General features: G+C 42.5%; 3 protein-coding genes across 3 annotated transcripts; 2 read left to right on the top strand and 1 right to left on the bottom strand.

Moving 5' to 3' along the window:
* On the top strand, positions 1-25,491 carry LOC119725093 (deleted in malignant brain tumors 1 protein-like). Its single transcript, XM_038196455.1, has 12 exons — positions 1-333; positions 7,154-7,481; positions 7,605-7,934; positions 8,834-9,163; positions 18,624-18,956; positions 19,278-19,451; positions 19,528-19,896; positions 21,057-21,401; positions 21,760-22,101; positions 24,101-24,298; positions 24,923-25,076; positions 25,388-25,491. The coding sequence occupies exons 2-12, from the start codon at positions 7,172-7,174 to the stop codon at positions 25,470-25,472; spliced, it is 2,970 nt and encodes a 989-aa protein (XP_038052383.1). The 5' UTR covers positions 1-333; positions 7,154-7,171; the 3' UTR covers positions 25,473-25,491.
* LOC119724523 lies at positions 15,858-18,571 on the bottom strand. The gene is made up of 2 exons (XM_038195614.1): positions 18,392-18,571; positions 15,858-17,345 (listed from the first exon to the last, which is right to left on the bottom strand). Exon 2 carries the CDS (start codon positions 17,112-17,114, stop codon positions 15,858-15,860), a length of 1,257 nt encoding a protein of 418 aa, XP_038051542.1. The 5' UTR covers positions 17,115-17,345; positions 18,392-18,571.
* LOC119725092 (tyrosine-protein kinase receptor Tie-1-like) lies at positions 25,484-26,428 on the top strand. The gene is made up of 3 exons (XM_038196454.1): positions 25,484-25,664; positions 25,877-25,987; positions 26,302-26,428. The coding sequence occupies exons 1-3, from the start codon at positions 25,484-25,486 to the stop codon at positions 26,358-26,360; spliced, it is 351 nt and encodes a 116-aa protein (XP_038052382.1). The 3' UTR covers positions 26,361-26,428.

Below are 26,428 nucleotides of genomic sequence, written 5' to 3'. Positions count from 1 at the left end.
AAATCCGTTATTTAAGTTTCGGTATAACAATAGCACGCAACGCAACCACAGACGCGTTCACACTAGCTCAGGCTGTCATCAATGCACTTCAGTCCACATGTTCCTGTTGCAATTTTAACCAGACACTTTCGCGAATCACCAAATAGCGATCGTAATAGCGGGCGACGAAGTAGAAAAAGAAACATTAATTAGTAATCATACAGAATCAAGGAATCTACTTTGGTGCCTTTTGACGATTAATCATGGATCTGAGTGCCAGGAAATAGGAACCACTTTTCTCTGTGTTACTTTGTGTTCTTTTGGTAACCATCGCTTGTTATTCAGTTAACGCAGGTAAGTGACGTCTTGTCTAATAACGAGACCTGTTACTAGGTCGTCGTTATATACCAGAATTTCGAGAGAATTAACGATAATGTCAACCAAAACAGTTCGGAAAACTCCGAAAATTTACCAGGTGATGGAACCTCACCTGTTTGGTCACATGGCGTGTGAGAATGGTCGGCACACTTTTGGCAACCAGGCTATAGGGTTGAATAGGAACTGCACTAAGAAAGAAAGTCGTATTCATTAAAGAGAGAATGGTATCATTCAATTCAAAAATAAAACGAAAAAAATTCTAGCCTAAATAGCGTCAATAATATGCAGCTTTTCAGCCAATCACGGATTGCTTTTAGAATTAATTTGTGGTGATCAGATTTGTGGCAAGTCTGCGTTTTACCGCATCATAGTAGTCTTCATGCGACTACTCAATTTCTTTCGCCAGAACCAAATTATATGGTCAACGTCTGTTTTGGGACAGCCATGAAGAATTATGCGTATTAAAACAATGATAATTCAACATGTATTTCCTTATATGTTTAAATAAAAGAAGTTAGCTGTAAGGTATGATTTTTTTATATCTGTGTTTCACAATTAACATTAGAGTCAGGAATTGACATTTCACAATATGCACTTATGACATGGACACTAAGCATTAAGTTCACAGACCTCTTCAATGTTGTTCTTTGATAGACATACCTTATTTATGTTGTTTTATTAATATACATTTATCAAAGAGCAAGATTACGAAGGCGTTTGATCTTAATGCTTAATTAATTCCATATGCTAAGCAAAGAGCATATTGTGAAAGTTCAATTTCCGAGTTTAATGTTAATTGTCAAAGAAAACTCAAAACTTACAGCTATACTTTCATTTATAAGGAAATATTTGTTAAAAAATTAAAATTTAATTAATGTGTAAACACGTCCAAAGATTGGGCACATTTTTAATCGTAACGTTGTAAGTCACCAGAGACGAAATGTAACGACAAGAACATTAAAACGAATGACAAAAAAAACAATTGCTTTTTCAATTCAACACCGATTGCTGCACAAGACGAATTTCAAAGATTTTGGACGAATCGGAATGCTAACAGTTTGAATTATACTGAACCTTAAATGAAATCTAGTGGTGGCTTTTTGAAGTTCAAATTGAGGATTGAGCTTGGCGATGTTCGGGGACGAAATTAAAGTATCGATATAGTGAATTTGTGTAATACAAGTGTCAAAATAACCGGGAAAACCTATACTAGCTAGAATCCACATATGCAGTAAACTCAGGTTTGCATTTCTTTCAATTGCAATTGCAAATGGGAACACTTTTAGTGTTTTAACTGAAAACGTAACTCACACATCAAAATATGAAGCTGTCTGAAAGAATAAAATGCCCACAGAAGTATACTCTAATAGGCTTACACGATGGCTGTAAAACCAGACAATACTTTATCCACATTCTAAGCATGGGCAAACAAAATGAATGATGGGTTAAGTTCCAACCCAAGGACAGATCATACACTTACAATGTAGAACAGTAATCTTAGATATATAAGGAATAACCTAGTTTAAATTGGCACTCAATAAATCAAACAAGCAACCTATGTATTTGCTAGTGTACAAGCTCACTTCATTGCATAAGCCTAGCTGTGTCTCCCCGAGTATAAATGATTTTGTCAAACTCACTTACTCGGACACTCTCGAAGTGACATTTAATTGAATGTACACGAACCATCGGTACCGATGGTTCGTGTACTTGTACAAACCAGAATGAGCCAATAAGGAAACAACGCCGTTGGTTTGTGCACTGACAGATAAAGCCAAGAAAAGAGCATACACAATCACCGGCGGCCGTCGGTCCAGTGGCCTTGCCTGATCGCGTTTTTTCCCCTATATAGGAGGGTTAGGGGCAATGTCATGAATAATTCAGTTTTTCCTTTGAATCATTGCAAGACTTAGGTTCTCGTTCTATTTTCCCCTTTATTTAAAATTATCTCAGTGATAAATTTGGAGAAGAGAAATAGCTGATGAAAATGAGCAGCGATGACGTGGATTCGAACCAGGGATCTTTGTATCCATAAGCTCATCTCGCTATCCACTAGGCTACTGTGTGGTAGCTCCACGACAACCGTTCTTTAAAATGCTTTAATGTTTGTAACTAGTTGAGTAACTAACAACAATGCTGTTGATGTCATTGTCCGTTCTCATGGATAAACATAATTTTCCCATCGAAACTACTGAATTATTCATGACATTGCCCCTAACCCTCCTAGGAATAAAAATTACACTGCCTGATCAGCGGGATCTACATAACGTTGCGTAACAACAGTGTGTGTGTGGGGAAGCACGAGGTGCCAGTAAGCTCATCAATACTGAGGTTTGGCAAGACTACTTGAAGATATCTGGAGAGAAATGCGCGCATTTTTTGGGTGTAATAATGGTACGGAACTGAGCGTATACACCATCCGAGTTACTGCGTTACTGAGATAAAATATCTTGGTAAGGCCAAAAAAAATAAGTCGGTCTCTGGTCAGCGCGCGCGTCGATTTTAATCATGCGCGTTAATCTTTTTTTTCCCAAAATGTTCAGCGGTAGCTCCAACAGCGCCCTCTATTGCCACACCTTCTCAATTTTTTTTTTACCAAAGAGCACCAAGGAATGGGAAATTGCACCAAGGCAAATGATCGAGAGCACCAAGGCAAATTATGGAGGACACCAATGTACATGAGGACACCAAAAAAGCAAAATAGTACCCCACCTTGTCTGTACAATGCAAGCTTGAAGAAAAAGAAAAAAAGCAAAAAAAAAAACCCAAAAAAAAAACGCGTCGCCGCGTCAATTCCGGAACTTTGGTCTGACCACAGATCGAATATTTTTTTGGCCTAACATAGAGTTTCATCATAAAATATCTGTACAACTCGGCATGCAGCGATAGCCCATCATGAAAACGCTGAATTCCATGAAAGCCTATCATGGAAACGTGGAAATCCGTGGTAGGTTATCGTGGAAACGTGGCATTCCGTGATAGGCTATCATGAATAAGTGGAATTGCGTGATATGCTATCGTGGAAACGCGGAATACTATGATATCCTATCACGAAAACGATATGGTATCTCAGCATGGAATTCCGTGATGTTTTATCGGGGCAAAGCAAAATGCCATGATATCCTTAGCCTATCAAAAAAGTCCATGTTTCCACGATAGCTCATAACGGAATTACACGCTTTCACGAAAGCATATCACCGAATTATATGTTAGCTGTAACGATATTCCACGTTTTCGTGACAAGCTATCACAGTATTCCACGTTGTCAACAATAACCTATCACAAGATATGGGTGGATGCCATCGTTAATTTTGACCCTAAATATACCTAATTTGCATTTAATTGTTAATTCATGCCGTGTAATATATTCTTCCCATAGCCTATTTGGTATATTTTTTATTTTTTGAAAATTTCTTCTGACACATCCTTAACTTCAATACTATTTTCTAAAGTATATAAGTGAGTGAATAATTATGAGGACATAGTAACAATCCAAAAGGCCGTAGTACGGAAGCGTTTAGGCCTATGACCTTCCGCATTACTGCGTTACTGAGATAAAATATTTTAGATTAGAAACATGAAATTCCCTCAAAGGCTATCGAGGAAACGTGGAATATTGTGAAGGCCTATCACAGCAATGTCTAGAATTAATTTCCTGGGCTGAAATTTAGACTTAATATCCCTTACGTAAAACACTTCAGTTTGCAACGGATCAGCACACTTTGGAAATTCCTATAATTGAGTAAAATCCACATATCTATTTCGTGATACTGTGGAAACGTATTCATCTATGAGAAATGCCCTGTGGAGACGTATACACTCTTTTGTTCCCTTTTGTACACAAGTCTCCAGAGGGTATGGTGTATGAGACAACACACACATAAAAGTTTCCACGGCTTTATTCAAAGTTAACTCATAAATATTCATATATTAGATGGTTCGCTGACGGAACATTTCAGCGTACAAGGGCTACGGTTGTGCGCGCACATACTGTAGGTATTGTTCGCTTATATACGTAAATACGTCAGTATACGCACAAACTATCAGAATATAAAGCTGTCTGAAAGAATAAAAATGTCCACATGCACTTGGAAGTGTATGTAAAATAAAGTCATTATATATACCTTGACTAGAAGTAAACTGTAATATCTTTACACGATAGCTGCTAAACCAGACAATACTTTATCCACGTTCTAAGCATGCATGGGCACACGTCACAAAATGATTGATGCGTAAAGTTCCAACCCAAGGACAGATCATACACTTAGAACAGTAGCCTTGGATAAGTACATATAACCTAGTTTAAATTGGCACTCAATAAATCAAACAAGCAACCTGTGTTTGCTATAGTGTCAAGCTCACTTCATTTTATAAACCTGTGTCTCCCCGAGTATAAATGATTTTGTCAAAATACATGCATTGGCGACACAAAAATCACATCAATCATTTGAATATCAATCTTGAGAGTAATTTAAGTATTCATTTTGAGTTCAAGTATAACGCAAGTCCATAAAAAAATATGTTTATGGACAAACAAAAGCTGTTTCGGATATTTGAAATGATTCTATGCGGGTGATAAACACATGATGACGTCACTTCAAATGTCATTCTATAGCACAGCACATTATACGTACATGTCAAGTTACAACTAAATCGAACGTATAGTTCTGAAGATATAGAACAAAATGCCCCTTCAATGGACGTCACATGACATTTGATGATGACATCACTTGAATTTTCATCTATAAAACATCCCAGGCATGGGTACCTATAGTTACAATCCAATCAGACCTACGGGTTCTGTAGATATACGGTAGGTCTAGAAAATTGCCCTTCTAATACGACGTCACATGACATGTGATGCCGTCATGGTGAAGTCACTTCAATTTTCATCTGTAACACATCCCTGTGTGTTAAATGCAAATGCAAGACAACTTTACACTCGGAGGCAAAGCTCTTTTTTTCTGATTTTGCGTCTTAACAGGTTGTTTGACCTGCATTTCCCAGTGACACCTGTCGTTTGGTTTTCTGTATATTGTTTTACCCTTTAGGGGTGTTCCCATAAAGGTACCTAATCAAAAACGATCAATGATTTCATACAAATCCTCCATTTTAGTGTTCGGTATTGCAATGGTTGACAATGACAGAAAAGAAATTAATGCAACGCAATGCAGTCTAGATTGCGTACCAGGTGCGGATCTGTAAAAAAAAATCCTGCTCTGACATCCCCCCCCCCCCCCCCCAAAAAAATCCTGATAATAATGTCCGCCCTTGCACAAAATACGGACAGAGCCAGCTTGGTTAGGGAGTACATGTACACTATTCTGTGATATAGTGTTAATAATCGTCGGATTTGAGGGCACCCCATTGAAAGTATGGTACGAGCCCCCCCCCCCCCCCCCCACCACCACCAACAAAATGGAAACTCAATCCAATGGAAATTCTCTTTTATTATATGCTTTACACTTATATACCTTTTTTGTCAATTCAGAATGAGTTTTGGATGTGTTGACGCTTCTGTCATTGACGCTGTGTTGACGCTGTGTTGACGCTTTTTAGTGCGACCAACCCCCCCCCCCCCCCACCACCACACACCCACCCACCCACCCCCCATCTGTTGATTTTCGGAGGCCAAGTGTCAGGAGAAAAAAAAACTGTCTACATTTCAGATTTGTTTACCGATGAATTCCCCCCCCCCTGCGAAAATTCCTGGATCCGCCCCTGTGTACGCAACGGTTAGATTCCAAGGCATTTCCAATACTTGATGCATGCATAGTCATGCTACTTTGTTTATTTTAGACAAACTTCAAATCCTCAAATGGTGCATCTCCCAACCACCCCACAATGAATTAATCATCTGATAGCTAGGATATTTCACGCATTTCCCCTTCATTTCCCCACTGTGTTGTTTTGGTTTCCACATCATTAACCAGTTTACGCATATCAGTGTAAGTTTTATTGCAATGCAAGGTTAGGCCAAAAAAAAAAGTCTCCGGTTTCTGGTATGGAGCTTGCCCCAAAAGTGGTGCGGCGACGCGGCTTTTTTTTTTTTTTTACCAGTTTTTTTTTTTTTTTTGGCTTCAAATGTCGGCTGATGACTGCAAATGGTGCCCGACTAAACTTAGTGCAAATATATGGGAGTCCAGAGAGGCCACATAAAGCTTATTCTCGATCATAACCCCATCTAAAAACACGTTAAAATTGTGCAGCAGCAGGATTCCAGTCAAACCAGTGAGTTTGGCGGTTTTTTGACATCATCTTGTATTGAAAAAAAAAACGTTTTCATTTTGCCGACGCGCATGGCTACGGCGACGCGCGCGCATACCAGAAACCGGCGACTTTTTTTTTTGGCCTTAGGGTGTTTGTTTATTTTGTTGCAACGCAAGGTTTAGGGTGTTTGTCTTTTCCTAGTGAAAGTTTTCGTCTCGATAAAGGTTAACTTTAAAAGCGCATAGTCACATTGTTTTTCAAGCAGATAGCTTAATTGAAATCATAATTAGATCTAGCCATGTAGACATGAGAACACACGTCCAGTGCCCTCTGATCATATCCCTCATGGATCCCAATCATAAAAAATATTTTAAACGGTTGCTTTAGGCAATCTGGCACAAAGATGTTCACATAATGTTACTCAAGTGGATCACTTATCTTACTTGTAGTGAAAAGATGCATATATATGTAAATATTATGTAATTATTATGTCTTGAAATGTGTAAGTTACAACGTTGATAAAGTGTTGGTATAAAGTTGCTAATTGACTTTAATCCCGCACGTTTGAGTCTCCTTTCTCATTTAGTTCCAGTTCGTCTTGTCAATGGAACCACAAATTATGAGGGCAGAGTGGAAGTGTACTACCAGAACCAGTGGGGGGACGGTATGTGGTAACGGATGGGACATTGAAGATGCAAACGTCATCTGCCGACAGCTCGGGTATCCTTCTGCATCACCGGCCCCCCAGAATGCCTATTTCGGGGAAGGTTCAGGATTAATTTTCTTGGATAGTGTTGTTTGTAATGGCACAGAATCGACCATCGACCAGTGTGATCACAGCGGATGGCTGAACAATAACTGTGATCACAGCCAGGATGTTGGAGTGACTTGTGCTTCTCTGGATCCATGTCCTGGTAAGTCAAATTCATGTATCATTTTACTGAGCAGAATACTTCCACAGGTAAATCGACACAAAAGGGAGCGTCGAGTTATTCAATGTGTATTGAAAATTATTTTTTTCCCTCTGTCGTTTCTAGTTTTAGTTCGGCTTGTGAATGGGGGCGCACCTAATGAAGGTCGAGTGGAAGTCAACTACGAATGCCACTGGGGTACAGTCTGTAGTCAAGACTGGACCATCAGAGATGCCCATGTCGTCTGTCGACAGCTCGGCTACCCTTCTGCATCCCAGGCCTGGCACAGTGCTCACTTTGGCGAAGGATCAGGATCAATTCTCCTTAACAATGTAGCATGCCGTGGCAATGAGTCAAGTATTGACGAATGCCATCACAGTGGATGGTATGTTACCTCCGGCTGCGGACATTATAGTGACGCTGGAGTAACTTGTGACTTGGCATCTCCTCCACCAGGTAAGGTATAAGATTTAAACCAGGACGGGTAACACTACCTTTAAATGTTTTAAGTCAAACAAAGAAAAGTAACATTATCTAAACTTTGGGGTCCGCTCATAAATACGACGCCTCATAGGTCCGACGCCTCATAGCTCCGACGCCTCGTAGGTCCGACAATTAAATTTTCTTTTATTTCTGTCCATAAGTCCGACGACTCATAAGTCCGACGCCTTATAATCCGACGCCTCATAGGTCAAAGTCAAATATCAGAATGTTAGCGCCTCTAATTGTTAGAGTTAGCGATTACACATTGACATAAAGGGCTGCACCAGTCCCCCCCCCCCCCCGGATTTACGCCCGTAGCATCACCCCTTGCGTCAAAAATTGCGCGCGGGCGGACTGATCTGCGGCCAGTAAGTTCATTCTATGCACAGTGCGCCGTTCGTAAGTATACAACCTCGTATTTCGTTCTTGCCTTGTCGGTCAAATGAACCTTTGCTGGTAACGGTCCATAGCTCCGACGCGTCCGACGCCTCGTTTTTCCGACGTCGGACTTAAGAGGCGTCGAATCTATGAGGCGGAATAAATACATTTTTTTGCCTCATAAGTCCGAAATATGGGACTTATGAGGCGTCGGACCTATGAGGCGTCGGACTTATGATACGGCCCCTAAACTTTAACAACAAACATTGACACTGGTATTGTAGTCAGATATCTGAGTTAATAAATAATGTGGTTGATTTTGTGGGGCCTACCCCGGCAAGCTCGGTTTTAGATTTGTTAAAAAAAAAAATTCTGCCTCTACATTTTCTTTCATTGTATCAGAGGCTCAAGTAACTTGTTTACTAAACTCTTGCATTTTCCTTGCTGTCATTTCCTTGCTTTCACTCTCGCTCTCTCACCTTAATTGCTTACAGTCTCAGTACGTCTGATCAATGGGAACGCACCCAATGAAGGTGGAGTTGAGGTGTACTACAAAGGCCAATGGGGGAGTGTCTGTAGTATCGAATGGAGAATTGAAGAAGCCAGAGTCGTCTGTCGACAGCTCGGCTACCCTTCTGCATCTCAGGCCTGGCGGTTCAGTAACTTTGGGCGTAGCTCTGGGCCGGTTCTCCTCGAAGATGTTGCATGTGATGGACATGAATCACGCATTGACCAATGTGACCATAGTGGATGGTTTGTGGTAACTTACTGCAATCATTACTATGATGTCGGAGTGACGTGTGACGTAACCATCCCCTCTCCTGGTAAGTTGAAGTTGTCAATGTTCGTCCTCATTACTTTCATGCAGTTTAACAATATTTTACTCACAAAAAACAAGGTCAAGCGGTATATTCTCTAAAAAAAAAATGAATTCAACGTCGAAATTTCACGACTTGCTTTTTTTTTAAATGGTCTCACATACGATCAACATATTTACAAAAAAATATCAAATAAAGGTTTGACTTCATATTCAAACAGAAACTGTAATTTTACGACAAGCTAATTGTGCAATTCCCGGATGAGTTCAATACATACTGTTACCCAGCTGTCATGTGGTAACGTTATTTCTATTGGGCAAAGACAAAAGAGAACACTGTTGTAAGTACGTCTGGTCACTTTGCCAAAATATGTGAAAGTGTTTATTCAAACATCATAATAAACAAACAAGGTACAAGAAAAAGGCTAAGTCAGTTTCCTAAATAACAACGCTTTAAATCAGTATGGCCAAAACTATCAAACTTCAGGAGAAACATCACTTTAAAACTAAAGGCCAACTACATGTACTATCTAACCTATAGGGGAAACTTAACTTAATAATCTCATGGCCACAACTACAAGAACTCTTATCTGCCATGTCTTAAAGATAAACACACTACTCAGGCTGGCCAGCACCCTTGTTGCTATAGCAACAGACTTTCCACTGCATGGCTCAACTCCAGCCAAGTCAATGGCCTGGGGCATACTACTGCTCCCCCAGTGCTGCCCTTACTGTGTGACAGGTGGTCTTTCCATTCTACACACACAAGCAAGTCATTGTTCTAGCTAGCCTAATTAGTATTCGCCCTCCACAACGTGGCAAGGCCATGCTTCAGCTTATCTATATACACTCAGTGCTTGCAATGGAAGTTTCCTTGGCTAAATGGTGAAACTTACATTCAATGTTAAAATCTACAAACACAGTTTACTAAAACATACATGGTCCAGTTTCTTAAGTAAATGAAATCTAAGTTATCAACTCCACAAACTTTCACCAAACTTTCCTCAAATCCAGGAAACTTAGTGAAACTTTCCATGAATAACTGAAGTGAATAACTAAAGTAAAGTTGCTAAAAACTAATCAAACTTATATCATCTTAAATCTCATCCAAAGTTACAAAAAGTGAATATACAAACAATAATGGAAATATCTAAGCATCATAAAACAAACTTCAATCATGTCAAATCTATAGGGAACTTGGCAAAAGAGTAAAGTTGACAAATTCAAAGAACAAATTACCTTCAACCAATTGATCAACTCAAGTCATTGATTGTATACTCCAAGTAAATGAAAATGTGAACAACAGAAATAAAGGAACCTAGATGTGAATAAAAAGAAAGAAACATTTGTACATACCTATTGGGCAAAGACAAAATAGAACACTGTTGTAAGTACGTCTGGTCACTTTGCCAAAATATGTGAAAGTGACAAGGCACACTCACATGCACTCTGTGTTGTCTTTGGCCAATTCCAATTTTTTTATGGGGGTGTTACTTTCTACAAAAACTTCACTCTGGAGGGGTTGTACTACAGAGGGGTTCTACAACACTCCCCTCCAAAAAAGAAATGTCATCACGACATTTTATCAGTCAAACATTGATCTATACACAGTTCTTTGGAGAATCCTGTTTCCAAACAGTATCATGGTGGACGTCGCACTACAGTCATGGGAATTACAGTCCATTCGCGCAGGAACGTCCTGCCGTCCAGATGAGTTTTCCCAGTAGCTCCTCTGGTGCCGGGATGAGATCCAGTGGAGGGGATCCAATCTCCATGGATATCTCGTCCTAGGTCTCACAGACCAATCAGGTGAATGGACAGGTATCTCAACATTGTTGGGTTGTAGTGCGAACTTGGTATTCATGTGCACGCTCATCTTCTGAAGAGAGTACTCCTGGTCCTTGCTGACTCTCCTTCCGCTCATTGTGCAACACGATAACTGTCTCTCGTCATCTGTCTTGCCACACCATGTCTCTGCATTGATGGTCGCTATACTACAGCTTATGGTCTCACTTGCCCAGGCTCCATCCAGTAAGGTGAAGGATTCCATGGCTGGTAAGGCTCTTGCACTGGATGCTGCCAAAAGGGTTGTCCAGGATAGAATGGATGAAAGAACTGCTGTTGTGACGGGACTTGTGCAACTGGCTGCTGGGGGTACTGATGAGCCATTGGTACTGCCACTGAATTCAGCATGGTTGGTTGACAAGATGGTGTCCCAAGCCTGTCGTATGTTAACATTGTTGGAGGGTGTCTGCTGCGGATAGGTCGATGCGTCTCCTCATCACCTGCCTCTTGGGGTACGCCACTCACTTGATGTTCCGTACTATCCAGCATTGGAGATGGTCCTACCTCTGTCATGGCTGACGTTGTAGTAGGTTGAGCAGATGGAACAGCTGGTGTAGTTGTTTCTACTCCTTCCTGGGGCTGAAGCATATCTGTACCCTCATCTGCATCAGTGGCTGGAAACTGCAAGTCACCGTGTTCCGAAAGTGCTGCATCCACTGGGGGGACTGTTGAGACAGCTTGAGGGTACCCTGTTGTCGCTCCTTCTGCATAGCTGACTGTGGAAGGATGGATTACGATGACTGGTAGATCATCGTCCTCGTCCTCACTCTCTGCAGGTGGCGGCTGTACAGCTTGGCTCTCATCTGGTTGGTTCGTGCTGAGTTGTCTGGAAGCAGCTTTGGGCTGTCTTGGCTGAGATTGCTGGGGTGAGGTATGAGTACCAACTTGACTGTTGTCCCCACTGATGAAGTCGCATGGAAACAGTAAGTTCCGGTGCAGCACCTTGCTCCTGCCCTGACCACTCTCGGGTTGAACCTCATAGACTGGGATGTCTTCACCCTTCTGGGTGACAACTCGGTAGATCCGGTCTTCCCAGTACGCTCGGAGCTTGGACGGGCCCTCAGCTCTTGCCAAATTCCTAACAAGAACTCGATCACCTGGGGCTAGGATGGTACTCCGTGCTCTCCGGTCATAGTAAGCCTTGCTGCGCTGTCCTGTCTGGTGTGAATTTTGGGCTGCTACCTTGTAGGCTTCTCGCATCTCGTTCTGCCAGCGTTGGGAATATTCTCGGCTGGTGACCCCATGTCCCTCTGGTCTTTCAAACCCAAAAGCCAGGTCGATTGGTAGGCGAGGATGTCTACCGTACAAGAGGTAAAACGGCGAGTACTCGGTTGTCTCGTGTTTTGTGCAGTTGTAAGCGTGCACCATCTTGTTAACGGCAGACTTCCAGTCGCTCTTCTGGGTCTCAGGGAGGGTCCTCAACATCCCAAGTAAAGTCCTGTTAAAGCGTTCAACTTGACCGTTTCCTTGGGGGTGGTATGGTGTCGTGCGGGAGTTCGTTATGCCAGAGTATTCTTGCAGCCTGGCAAAGAGATGGTTCTCGAACTCACGCCCTTGGTCGTGGTGAAGCCTTTTAGGGAACCCGAACTTCAGGATGAAATCATTGAAGATTATGTCCGCTGCTGTCTTCCCGCTTTTGTTCCTAGTTGGGTACGCTTGGGCGAATCTGGTGAAATGATCCACCACCACCAGGATGTACTCAAACCCGCCCTTGCTCCGCTCCAGGTGGACATAATCGATGGAGACAAGCTCGAAAGGTTGCGTTGTGGTGATGTTGACAAGGGGCGCTCTGGTTTGTTTGGCTGGCTTCTTCTGGATAATGCATCGGCACACTTTTGTGATGTAGTGTTCGATCTCAGCTGCCATGTGAGGCCAGTAAAACCGCTCCCGAGCAAGATGGATTACTCTTTCTGGCCCAAGGTGCCCGGCATGATCATGCAGCTCGGTGTAGACCAGTTGCTTGAACTTCTGGGGTAGGACGAGTTGTGTGCGCACACCAGTCTTCCGCCAGAGGATTCCGTCACCGTCTACCTGGAGCTTTCCCCACTCGTGTAGAAGTGATATGACTGTCGGTGCCTCACCTTTCCGTTCTTTGCGGGTTGGCAATTTTCCCAAGGTCCTGTAGTGTATTACCCTTTTGATGCCAGGGTCATCCTCTTGGGCCAACTTGATTTCCTGCTTACTGAACTGCTGAATGGGTGTCTGTACTGTTCCTGTGGTGGAGTCTTGGACGGAGAGTGCATGTGCCCAAGCTGTCTGGCCATTACACTGAGCCGTAATCCCTTGACCGGTTGCCTTCATCACATCTGGGGATACCGCCTCGGTGTGGACACTTTCCAGGTGCTCGACACTCTGTGGGATACGGGACAAGGTGTCTGCATCGCCATTGGCTCTACCCGGTCGGTACTTGATCTCCAAGTTGAAGTCAGCTAACTCGGCAACCCAACGATGCCCTGTGGCATTCAGTTTGGCTGTGGTGAGGACATAGGTTAAGGGGTTATTATCTGTGTATACTGTGGTGTGTTGGGCGTAGTACAGGTAGTCACGGAAATGTTCCGTCACCGACCATTTGAGGGCAAGAAACTCGAGCTTCCCGGCATGCATGTGGTAGTTTTTCTCGGCTGCTGTTAGCGTCCGGGAACCATACCCGATGACTCGTAGTTTCCCATCTTGCTTCTGATACAGGACCGCACCGAGTCCATCTTGGGATGCATCGGTGTGTAGGACAAAGGGGATAGAGAAGTTGGGATAAGCCATTACCGGGGGTCGCTGCAAACAGTCGAGGATAGACTCCAGGGCATCCTGATGGATTGTCTCCCATCTTATCGGTTCATTCTTTCGTCTGTGGGACCTGCTCTGTTTGCCCTTCAGGTTCTTGCGTTGATGGTGGTTTTTGGGAGCACATTGAGTCTCAGGTTGGCCTTGTTTCAGCAGATCGTACAACACTTTAGCACGTTTGGAGAAATTAGGCACATAGCGTCGGTAGTAGCCAAGAAGACCAAGGATTTGTTGGACCTCAGTGATGGTTGTTGGTCGTTTCTGCCTCAGGGCCTCAAGTGCCGACGTCTCCTTTGGATCCATGCTATGGCCATCCGCTGAAACTATACGTCCTAGGTACTTTACTTGTGGTTGGAAGAGGGAACACTTGGCTGGTCTTAACTTCATACCATGCTCCTGCATGCGACGGAGAACTTTTCTCACCCTCTCGACGTGGTCTTCAAAACTTGTACTATAAATCAGAACATCGTCGAGGTAAACCATGCAGATCTCGTTGTTCATCTCATCAAGGCAGGACTCCATGTATCGCTGATACACGGCTGGTGCATTCTTGAGCCCAAATGGTATACGAAGCCATTCATGAAGACCCCAGGGAGTCACGAAGGCCGTTAGATGACGGCTTTCCTCTGTCATGAAACCCTGGTGATATGCCTTGCCTTGATCTAGGGTGGAAAACCAGCGGTTGCCTCCTAAGCTATCTAGCATATCTTGTATGCGTGGGATGGGTTGTCTGTCAGTGATGGTCTTCAGATTGAGCTGTCTGTAGTCCACACACAGTCTCAGGGATCCATCTTTCTTTCTCACGCAGACAACTGGAGATGAATAGCTTGAAGAAGACTTCTGGATCCATCCTCTACTTAGGAGATCTGTGATGTAGTCTTTTACTTCACGGTACAAGGGTCGAGGTATCGATTGATAGGTCCGTTGCACTGGAATATTATCGTTGAGTGTGATACTCATTTGAAGTTTCTCGATGCTTCCCATGTCTTGTTCGTTCTGGGCAAATGCTCTGGATTCTTCCCGGAGCATCTTTGCTGCTATGACCCGTTGCTCCTCGGAAAGATGCTCAAGGTTGATGGGAGGGTCCCAGGTACTGTTACTGTTGAGGTTGGACACGCTTGCAGCGGTGCCTGCTTCCATCTTTGCTGAGGTTGTAGGTTGTAGAGCACCCTTGACTTCTGCGGGGAGTATTGATTTGATTGCCTGTAGAGTGCCAAGGCAGGTTCTTCTCCCAATGGTGACATCCTGGCCAGTAGGGTTAGAGACAAGGATGTTGATACGACAAGAGCTGCCTTTAGGGATTGTCACAACCGCATCACCTATCTCCAAGCCATCCGACCACTGTTGTTCTACATCAGCTTCGAACATCACCGTCGTAGATGCAGGTGCTCCGGTGTGAACGCGGCATTGGATACTGGCACACGAACCTTTCTTCACAGTGACATCTCTCCTGCCTGTCTTCACCGTGCAGAGCTTTGATGATTCTGGCTGTTGCAGTAGGTTCACTAAAGCTTGCACACTCTGCTTCCCAGTGGCAGGAAAGGTGTCCTCCATGGCTGCCAACAGTGATTTGGCTGAATACTCAGGGTCTCGCACTAACTCCTCCAGAACATTGGAGCCGATGATAGGGTTACTGAGGGGGTCACTTGTCACCAACACTGGAACCAATAAGGGCTGGTGGCTTCCAGTTGGAAGCTGAAATTCTGCTTCAATGTAGCCATCGTACGGGAGCTGGGCATTATTGGCAGTCGTCACCATCAGGGTATTAGCCTCAAGCAGGTCGGTCACTGGTCGAACAACTGCATGAGGCATGTTCTGGCTGACCCATGAAGAAGACACAAGAGAAACCTGGGCGCCAGTGTCCCAAAGGGCTTTCGTGGATCTTCCTCCTAGGTTGCACCGGATGGTACACTTTGGGCCGACAAGCTTGACTAACCTGGAGCCCTGCTGGGTGAGTTGTGTTGACAAGGCCATGAGGGCCACGCTCTGTGGCACATCCGTTTGGTGTGGTGGTTTAGGTGAATGGGGTTGGGGTTGATCATTAAGAATTGTTGGGGATTGTTGTGAGGTCAGGGCAGTTACGCATCCCCTCCGCTTGCCCTGCTGCCGTTTCCCGACTGCTTGGTCTGTCTCCGTTGCTTGCAGCCCCTTCTGAAGTGCTCAGAGCTGCCACAGGCGAAGCAATGGTCACACTCTGGACCCTTCCCAGCTTGACGACAGCTATTGCAGCCCCATTCGCGGGATGGAGGGTTTCTGCTGCCACCTTCACTGGACTTGGGCTTCTCAGCTGCTTGCTTGTTGGAGACTTTGAGAGCAGCCAAGTCTGCCTGAATTTGTTGAAGTTGCTTCATCAGGTCCAGCTGTTGCTTTTCCACGGCACTCACTTCCTGGACCTTCACGGCTGTCTTGGCCTTCTTCTGTTTGGCCAGTCTCACGATCTCCCTCCCTTCTGCAATCTTAAGTTGTCGAAAGAGAGATTCGTCTGAGGTGGTGGGGTCAAAGAGCAATGGCTTCAGCTCGCCTCGAATGTTGTCGTTTTGGAGACCAGTATTCAATGAGTGCAGAAACATGTTCTGCACCAGTCCAGGGTCATACTTGATGGTGGACTCCATCTTTGATGCCTTCAGGATCTTCTGTCGGAGGTCGAGGGTCCTCACCAAGAAGTCGTGTGCTGACTCCGTACTCCCCTGCGAGGCAGACGAGAGTTCTTGGTATATCTCTGTGGCGTTCCCCTCTCTATAGTGCGCTTCAAGGATCTCCCGAAGGGTTGGCAAGGTTAGCCCCTCTGTGCTCTCCAGGTAGCTCCTCAAGCGCATGCCTGGGCTGATGGACCGGATGACAGCCTCTACAATCTCGACCTCTTTGTATGATTTCCGCAAACCGCTTTCAATCTGCATGATGAGATTACTGTGGGAGAGCCGGTCCTTCTGACCAGGCTCCCCAACCTGGCCGCTGATTCGAAACTCTTTCTTCAGTAGGCCAACCATTTGGTTCACTGGTAGGGCAGGGGGGCTGGGGGCCGGTTCCACTGTGGATGTCGAGCTTGACTCTGGGGTGGCTGGGGGGTCTTTGGAGGCGCTTGACGTTCCTGGAGTGATGGTCTTCAGGAAGTCACGAAGGTCTTCGAAGACCTTTTGACCTTTGTCCTCCATGTCTTCCATGGTCTCGCTGTTAAGGTGGCGGGTCAACCTCCGGATGAGGGCCAGGCGTGCGCTCTCCTTGCTGGCAGTGTGTTCATCAACACCCAGCTCTGTGCACACCTGCTGTAATTGCTCCTCCTGCAGGCAGCCAATCTGGCTGACTACACTTTGCTGCAATGCTAGCAGGGCCTCCATCCTCTCGTCTGCTCCGTCCTCAACTGCGTCACTGAATCAGGTCAAAGGTGTCTCCCTTCACTCCCGACGCCAACCGGTCGTCCTCACTGCCTCCTGCCGTTCCAGGGCACTATCTGCTGCCAGGGACGTTCACGAGGATAGCTGCCATGCAGTAATGCATTCACATGCATTTACCACGTCCTGGCAAGATCGCCAGATTTGTTACCCAGCTGTCATGTGGTAACGTTATTTCTATTGGGCAAAGACAAAAGAGAACACTGTTGTAAGTACGTCTGGTCACTTTGCCAAAATATGTGAAAGTGTTTATTCAAACATCATAATAAACAAACAAGGTACAAGAAAAAGGCTAAGTCAGTTTCCTAAATAACAACGCTTTAAATCAGTATGGCCAAAACTATCAAACTTCAGGAGAAACATCACTTTAAAACTAAAGGCCAACTACATGTACTATCTAACCTATAGGGGAAACTTAACTTAATAATCTCATGGCCACAACTACAAGAACTCTTATCTGCCATGTCTTAAAGATAAACACACTACTCAGGCTGGCCAGCACCCTTGTTGCTATAGCAACAGACTTTCCACTGCATGGCTCAACTCCAGCCAAGTCAATGGCCTGGGGCATACTACTGCTCCCCCAGTGCTGCCCTTACTGTGTGACAGGTGGTCTTTCCATTCTACACACACAAGCAAGTCATTGTTCTAGCTAGCCTAATTAGTATTCGCCCTCCACAACGTGGCAAGGCCATGCTTCAGCTTATCTATATACACTCAGTGCTTGCAATGGAAGTTTCCTTGGCTAAATGGTGAAACTTACATTCAATGTTAAAATCTACAAACACAGTTTACTAAAACATACATGGTCCAGTTTCTTAAGTAAATGAAATCTAAGTTATCAACTCCACAAACTTTCACCAAACTTTCCTCAAATCCAGGAAACTTAGTGAAACTTTCCATGAATAACTGAAGTGAATAACTAAAGTAAAGTTGCTAAAAACTAATCAAACTTATATCATCTTAAATCTCATCCAAAGTTACAAAAAGTGAATATACAAACAATAATGGAAATATCTAAGCATCATAAAACAAACTTCAATCATGTCAAATCTATAGGGAACTTGGCAAAAGAGTAAAGTTGACAAATTCAAAGAACAAATTACCTTCAACCAATTGATCAACTCAAGTCATTGATTGTATACTCCAAGTAAATGAAAATGTGAACAACAGAAATAAAGGAACCTAGATGTGAATAAAAAGAAAGAAACATTTGTACATACCTATTGGGCAAAGACAAAATAGAACACTGTTGTAAGTACGTCTGGTCACTTTGCCAAAATATGTGAAAGTGACAAGGCACACTCACATGCACTCTGTGTTGTCTTTGGCCAATTCCAATTTTTTTATGGGGGTGTTACTTTCTACAAAAACTTCACTCTGGAGGGGTTGTACTACAGAGGGGTTCTACAATACGTGTATTAAATTTTTGACAATCATGGCTTAATTTTTAAGTCCTAGTACGCCTTGCTGATGGCAACATTCCATATGAAGGCAGAGTGGAACTATATTATCAATGCTATTGGGGTACAGTTTCTGATTATGGAGAATGGACCATCGAGGATGCTAATGTCGTCTGTCGACAGCTCGGCTACCCTTCTGCATCCCAGGCTTATGGCAATGCGCACTTTGGTCGCGGTTCTGGGCTGATTCTCCTGGGCAACGTTGAATGTGATGGTCATGAGTCAAGTATCGTCAAATGTGACCACAGTGGATGGTATACACATGACGCAGGTAGTCATGGAGGTGATGTTGGTGTTGCATGCAATGTCACGCATCCTAAGCCTGGTGAGCTGCTAATTATAATATAAAATGGAATTTTCGAGGATAGAAGCTTGACAGAAATTTGAAACCAGAAAGTGTATGAAGCTGTAAGATTTGCATAAAATAATTATAGCCAAAGTGTTATTTTCTTTATTAAGGGAATAGTCTCCTTTCAAAGGAAAATACAATGTACATATGGTCATTTGAAAGCCACCCAGGTAACATTGATATATGGTAATCAGCAGGATAAAAGTTGATTGCTTTATATTATTTGCTCCACCTTTTCATCCGTTTTGCTCTAATAGGGTGATGGCTGTTGAAATCAATAATTGCCTGTTCTTTCAGTTGCTGTGCGTCTAGTCAATGGTAGCAACCCTTACGAAGGTAGAGTGGAAGTGTACTACCAAGACCAATGGGGCACTGTCTGTGATAATGACTGGAGCACTGATGATGCCAATGTCATCTGTCGACAGCTTGGCCTGCCTCCTGCAACAGTGGCCTGGCATTATTATCTTGAACGTTGACATTCATTTTAATACATATTTGCTCAGAAATTTTCGTTTGAAGGTTCAACGTGTGACTGTCAAATAAAATGTGTGTGTGTGTGTGTGTGTGAACATTAACTTAATAGTTGCAGTCCGGCTTGTAGATGGGAGCACCACCCATGAGGGTAGAGTGGAGGTTTACTACAGATGTCAGTGGGGAACTATTTGTGATTATGGCTGGAACATAGAAGATGCCAATGTCATCTGTCGACAGCTCGGTTACCCTTCTGCAAGGCAGGCCTGGCAGAGTGCTCACTTTGGCCAAGGATCAGGGCCGATTCTCCTGGCCAACGTTCACTGTGATGGACATGAATCCACCATCGATCAGTGTGATCACAGTGGCTGGTTCAGTCATAGCTGTACCCGGCACAGTTATGATGTTGGAGTGACGTGTAACGTAGCAGCTTCTTCGTCAGGTAGTACGTTTAAGTGTCTTTTAAACAACCATTTACGTCATATTTTCACTTACTGGGAATTTGACATTAGTAACGTTAACATCAATGTTTATCATTTCATGTGTACATGACATGGCGTAGAAATGGCCGGCTAGCTGATGCTATCGTTCACAGTGTTTGATACTGTTACATTGTTAAAATAAAAAAATTGCTGACTGAATGAGCAACTGCACAAAGTCTCTATATTGGAAGGGTTTCGAAATGAAACCAGTTTTAATTGGCAAAATAAATATCTGTGTCGGTAATGGGGATGACCATTCGGTAAAATCCTAAATTACCCGGCCACGTAGAGGACGCTGTTAATGGTACATGTACAAATGTAAACGTAAAACAAGGTTGTGTGCACGTTCCGTACCCGTATAAAGGGTTCATGACATGAATTTGTCTGAGGAACATAATTTGTGCAACTTTCTATTCCCCTGATATGTGTGAAAACTAATTATCATCCCTTTTTTGGTTAATTGTATTCAAAAGTGCACTTCTTTAAATATTTAAAGTGATTCATGTTTTTCCAGACAACCGAAGGCGCTGTTGCTGTGATGTCATTTCAGGAAGACACTGTTCAGTTTAGGGGTTTTCAGCTGAAATTGTGAACCCCAAAATTTACTACTTAAAAGCATGCGACACACAAATTTGCTCATTGGCGTTCTGTCATGTACTGACACATTAAATCACCAAAGAACAAAAATTATGTCAGCAAAACATTCAAAATTCTGGCAACTTGTAGTGCTGAAACAGCTATAACGTTCAGGGTTTCCGGCGTAGTAAACTGACATCACACCTTTGTTCAAAAATAGTTAAATTTGCATTAGCCTAAAAACAAAATAGATACCAAAGTGCCCCTAAAAATGGCAAAACGAAAATTGAAAATTACATAGGAAACGAAAGTATATTTTCAAGGACTGCATTTCAAAAATTACATTCCTAGTGCTTTTTTTTTAATAAAAAAGGTTTTTGAAAGCTTTTTACATTCTGTGTTCTATTTCAAACTAAAAGAGAATTACAATGTATAGGTTTTGTGAAAGAGCACTAACAAAGGTTCCCAACTCACTGAAGCACGTAGAGTTTCCAAGGAACAAGACACGACATTTTCGTTAACAATTGTGTGAATTGTTTCTTTGTAGCTATACATGTAGTGCGTCTTGTTAATGGTAGCAACCCTTATGAAGGCCGAGTGGAAGTGTACTACCAAGACCAGTGGGGCACTGTCTGTGACGATGGCTGGAGCATTGAAGATGCCAACGTCATCTGTCGGCAACTCGGCTACCCTCCTGCATCACAGGCCTGGCAGAGTGGTCACTTTGGTCAAGGATCAGGACCTATTGTCCTGAGCATTGTTGCTTGCAATGGTAACGAATCCAACATTGACCAATGCAATCACAGTGGATGGTTGCCTAATGGATGTAGTCACGCTGAAGATGCTGCAGTGACGTGCGGAGACAACCACGTCAATTCAACCTCTGAACCAAGTAAGTTGAGTAGCTATCTAATGGCAGGGGTTCGAAAGAGTTCACGGTGGTTGATGAACGCAGTAACCGCCTCAAAAGGAATGTCAGGTTTGTTTGGGTTTTTTTCTCCAACGTTATGAACAGTGTGAAACTCGCTTTGGAATTAAGAAAATACAGAATGAAATAAAAACATAAAAATCTTTAATTAACTGTGATTACTAGCCTAAAGGCAGCCTTCCCGATACATAAAACCAAAAGGAACAATAGTTATTGTCTTATTTTTATCCTGTTATTATGCATTTTGTGTTTTATTGATACTTTACTGCATTTATTGAAGCGCTGGAATGAGGAGTTATCTTGTAAATTCTCCTCCTTTCAGTAGTTTCCGTGAGACTCGTAAATGGGATCGTTCCAAATGAAGGAAGAGTGGAAGTGTACTACAAATGCTTCTGGGGTACAATCTGCCATAACGGCTGGACCATCAGAGAAGCGAATGTTACCTGTCGACAGCTGGGCTACCCTTCTGCATCCCGGGTCTGGCGTAGGGCTCACTTTGGCCAAGGATCAGGACCTATTCTTCTCGACAATGTTGTCTGCGAGGGCACAGAAGAAAGCATCGAGCAATGCGAGCACAGTGGGTGGTTCAACACTTCCTTTGGCCATTACTACGATGTAGGAGTGACTTGCAACACAGACATTGATGCTACCGTATTCCCTCCAGGTATGTAAGCTGTGACATACGTGAAATCAATCCTCAATGGTTTTTTTTTTAGCTTTCTGGCACTCCATGGCATATGAGTTGAAACAGCTTAGGTGTGACAATAGAAAAACTGGAATTGTGTAGAAACAACATTGGCATGCTTGAAGCAAAAAGTCAATATCAAAATTTCTGATGAAAACAATATCTAAAACCAAGGCGCAATACCATTCAAATAATTACATAACATTGGTCGGCTTTGGGGGCCGGAAGATACAAGAATTTACAATACCTCATAAATATTCATCAGGCAACCGCGGCATTTCATTGGTCCGATCCAGCAACTCAACCGTGTGAAAGTATTCATATATTATAAAACCGACATACAGATCCTTGTCATTTGATTGGTGAAACTAACATCACGCGAGATTCGTTATTACTCCCATTCACGCCAGGGCTCAAAAAGTCCCATTTGCCCATGGGGAATGGGAAATATAGGTTTTCTCGGGCAATTTCCTCAAATGTTCATTCACTTTTGAAAATCGGTCATTCATTTTCGACTGAATTTGAGAATCGCTCTGAACACGCATTTCATTTCCGCTACCAGAGCATTCGATTCCATTTCAGTTCAATCAATTTAGTGATTGAGCAGCACATTTTGTTTATGCTCATTCAGATTCGTTTACATGACTTTCTTTTCGCTTTGATAGGGCGATTTCAAACATTGGTCATTCTATTTTACTTTTAGTTTAATATTATGTGATGCAATCTGCTATTTTGAATGAGAAAAACGTACTTTTGATTGCATTCACGAAATTGTATGCCAGAACTCTACGCGAAAAGGTACGCTGTCGTAAATAAACGCACAGGTAACGTAATTGGCCGTCTGTTTCTCACAACCGAATGCACGGACAATGAAAACGATTGAACTTTCGTTAAATTGAAATGGGATTAAAGACGTGCATTCAAACTTAGACGAAAACGAATGACCGATTTTCAGAAGTGAATGAACATTTTAGAAAATTGGCCGGGAAAACCTATATTATGAAACAAAAAAGTGCTGTAATAGAATGGATATTTTGTCACATATTCACTGGACTATTCGTGTTCCCTGTACTCTTCTACAAAATTGGTACCTGCAGGCCTTACCCCAAAACAAAACGATCAATTGGACTCACTCCGCCAACGCCAATTACGACAGATTGATTGTCATGCGGTGGCCATAACATGTACATTGTACACGGCACTCTACCGAATACTGCACGTGTTGTCCGCTCAGCATCAGGACCCTTGAAGCACGATGGCGACTCTTCGGCCATGTCCTGCGGCTAAAGAGAGATGCGCCCGCTCAAATATTCATCGACGAGTAATCCGGTTCAGGTAGAGCACAGGCATAGAAGGCTGGCGAGGGCGCCCTCACACTAGCCAACGTTCTCGACAACGATATGAAGGATAGTAGGCAAGCGCCTACACAACACTGCCAACCTGGAGCAGCTTCGGCTTCTGATAAAGGAGGAATGGAAGAAAATAGCCTGGACGGCAGAAACGCAACTTGCATAATTTTTATGACAGCAACACAAAATGCTTGACACACAATTAACCATTCATTTTATTATTCATATTTTCAGAAATCCTTTTCACTTCATCATAATTATGTATCCTCTCTTAACTAAATCGATGTTCCATTTTCACATTTTTAACTGATGCGGCATCAATCAAGAAATAATTTGTCCGCGTAAATAAATTGCATACTATTTTATTAAACCCGAAAAGACGCATTTTGTTTTCAAATATTAATACAAAATAATTCCAACTGAAAGGCTGAAATTCGTGATTTTCTTTTCTATTCTAACAAAATATTCGTTCAATTGAATGTAGTTGTCTGCCAAATCAGCCAGCATTTGTAATTCAACCAACGAAAATTTCTAATATTGAAACTCGGATTGTTAGATTGTGTTTCTAGTTTGAAGTGACCTCACAATGAAGTGATCGGTTGTTTTTTGTGTTTGTTTTATTTAATAAGAACCATGGAGTTCTGCAACTATTAGTACAACCCCACCTGGAACAGCACCCTCAACAACTAACAGGAGTCCTTCAGCAACTGAATCAGCCAAATTATCCACTGAATCAACATCTGAGTCAACCACATTGATGGAAACAACAATACCTGTAAAAAAGAACCTAGCAACAGTAACTACACAATCAACTACCACGATCGCAGGTGAAAATGTGCGAGCGTTTATGCTGCTTGAAATATAGTTTTTCCCAGCTATTTTAACACATTTGTTCATCCCAAATTACCAACTCTAACATTCAATTTCGTCCAAGAAAAAAAATCGAGTTTTTATTAAACAAAACCAATGTAGTCATTAACCATTCAATTTCATAGTTCGGTCACTCGCTTGTGTCACCGGGTCGACAATATTCGTCAATACAGATCAAATTCGTCTAAGCTGTTGCCAAATTGCAGCATTCAGAGATCGAAATCGTCTTATCTAAAGCAATTAGACGAACTTGATTTCTGAATAAAAGGGTTTGGCATAGACGAGACGAAATTGAATACTCTGGGACGAAAACGTGTGCTCAAACTAAATTTGAAATTGTCTGAAAAAAGAACGAAATTAAACATTGGAAGCGCACTAAATCGATGTTGCTGGATGAATTTAAATATCAGCAACGATGAATTCGAGTGATAAACGTTTTGAAATAGCCGAGAAAACCTGAACATCTCATGATTTCATGGTGTCTGTAGTAACGTTTATTTGTCATTAACTAGAAGTATTATTCAAAATCATCAGCAATATTTAATTTTTTTAATATTGTTTGGGAATTTTTTTTCAATCAGGAACAACTGATAGCCAGACAGTTCTGATCCTTGTCGTTACTGTCATCATCATCATCGTGATTGTCTTGGCTGTGGTTTTGTTCCTTTGTTTTCGTCGTCATCTAAAGGGTAGAAGACAGCCAGCAAAGACACACCAGCAGGGGGACAGGAACTGGTGGGTGTCAAGATAAGATGATAAATAGGCTGCTATGATCATGATATATGAGAATGGTTGAATGTTGATTCACGCATGTCCTTCCTTTGTTTCATCTTTTGGTTCATTACATAAACCTAGGGTTCCCAGTATACATGTGTTTATATCTTTCATTTTTACTCTTCCTTGTTAATTCCATACTACCAGCATCATGCTCTACATTTAGTTATATTACCTTTTAAATATGAAGTGTATCATTAAAAACTGTGAATCATCTAGAGGGACACCAAAATAATGCGTTGTCGAAATATTTCATTGTGTGCATTTCATAGGCCACGTATGAGAATCAGATATCTCCTGAAGAGATACCAGACTATGAGGATGTCGATGGTGATTGCCCATCTTCACATGAAGTAGTTGCAGTTAATATGTCATCACCAACCTGTGAGGATGAAGGTCTGCCATCCTGGGCGCAGAGCTGGAACATTCCATTTAAGAGTATGATGATCGGCGTAAAGGTTTTGGGCAAGGGACATTTCGGTGAGGTTCGTGATGGAGCAGTGTTGGTTGGAGGAGAAATCTCAAAAGCTGCCATAAAGACACTGAAAGGTACGTTTTGTTTTTATCAACGAGCACCACTAGATTTTTCATTTATTCCATCAGTTTCTTTAAAGGTATATTGATTGTTCAAAAATCTCAGTTTCTTATTCCATTATTATCTTTTTACATCTTAACTATAAACAATCGTAAGGAAATCTCTCAGTTCCGTTGTTTTTATTCTATATTTTTTTGGAAGCTTCAAATTTCTTAATTTGTCACAGCAAACGCTTCTGACAACGATCGGCAGAATTTCATGGAGGAATTCCGGACTCTGACCAAAATTGGACAGCACCCGAACGTGGTCAGTATTCTTGGTGCCTGTCATAATGATGGTAAGTGAAATCGTTAATCCTGCATCAGCTTCAGTTATTCTAGTATTTTACATGTAAAATTGTACTTTATAGTAATGACACCATTCCCCAGGTCAATTTATCCCGTCTGACGAACTTTCTTTGACAACACATGATTGTATGTCATGATGTTCAGTTTTCGAAGACAATAAAGTCATTTTCAATACAGCAGTGGCCATTAATAAGATTTTTTTAACATTTCAAACTTTAGACATACAAATATTGCCTGAAGCCATTAGAGACATACAGACCTAGAGTACATGCAATATCAGGATAAAGCATTCCTCATTCACCAGACATTCTGTACGTGGCCTTGGAGTTCATGCCGAACGGTGATCTGCGCACCTATACCTGAGAAACGCTCGATCCCAGGAGGACGATGAACAGTCAACTCTGTCTTCTGAGAAACTGATTCAGTTTGCT

Source organism: Patiria miniata, unplaced genomic scaffold (assembly GCF_015706575.1).
Source record: "Patiria miniata isolate m_02_andy unplaced genomic scaffold, ASM1570657v1 HiC_scaffold_18, whole genome shotgun sequence".
In the NCBI taxonomy this organism is placed as follows: Eukaryota; Metazoa; Echinodermata; class Asteroidea; order Valvatida; family Asterinidae; genus Patiria; species Patiria miniata.
This window is presented reverse-complemented; position numbering and strand designations above follow the sequence as displayed.

Bases quoted from the DNA above. Each gene is read 5' to 3' on its own strand.
- LOC119725093 (XM_038196455.1), top strand. From the start codon at position 7,172: ATGGAACCACAAATTATGAGGGCAGAGTGGAAGTGTACTACCAGAACC. The intron at 7,482-7,604 runs GTAAGTCAAATT...TGTCGTTTCTAG, and splicing joins TTCTCTGGATCCATGTCCTG to TTTTAGTTCGGCTTGTGAAT. The intron at 22,102-24,100 runs GTATGTAAGCTG...TTATTTAATAAG, and splicing joins TGCTACCGTATTCCCTCCAG to AACCATGGAGTTCTGCAACT.
- LOC119724523 (XM_038195614.1), bottom strand. From the start codon at position 17,114: ATGGAGGCCCTGCTAGCATTGCAGCAAAGTGTAGTCAGCCAGATTGGC.
- LOC119725092 (XM_038196454.1), top strand. From the start codon at position 25,484: ATGTCATCACCAACCTGTGAGGATGAAGGTCTGCCATCCTGGGCGCAG. The intron at 25,665-25,876 runs GTACGTTTTGTT...AATTTGTCACAG, and splicing joins TGCCATAAAGACACTGAAAG to CAAACGCTTCTGACAACGAT. The intron at 25,988-26,301 runs GTAAGTGAAATC...CTCATTCACCAG, and splicing joins TGGTGCCTGTCATAATGATG to ACATTCTGTACGTGGCCTTG.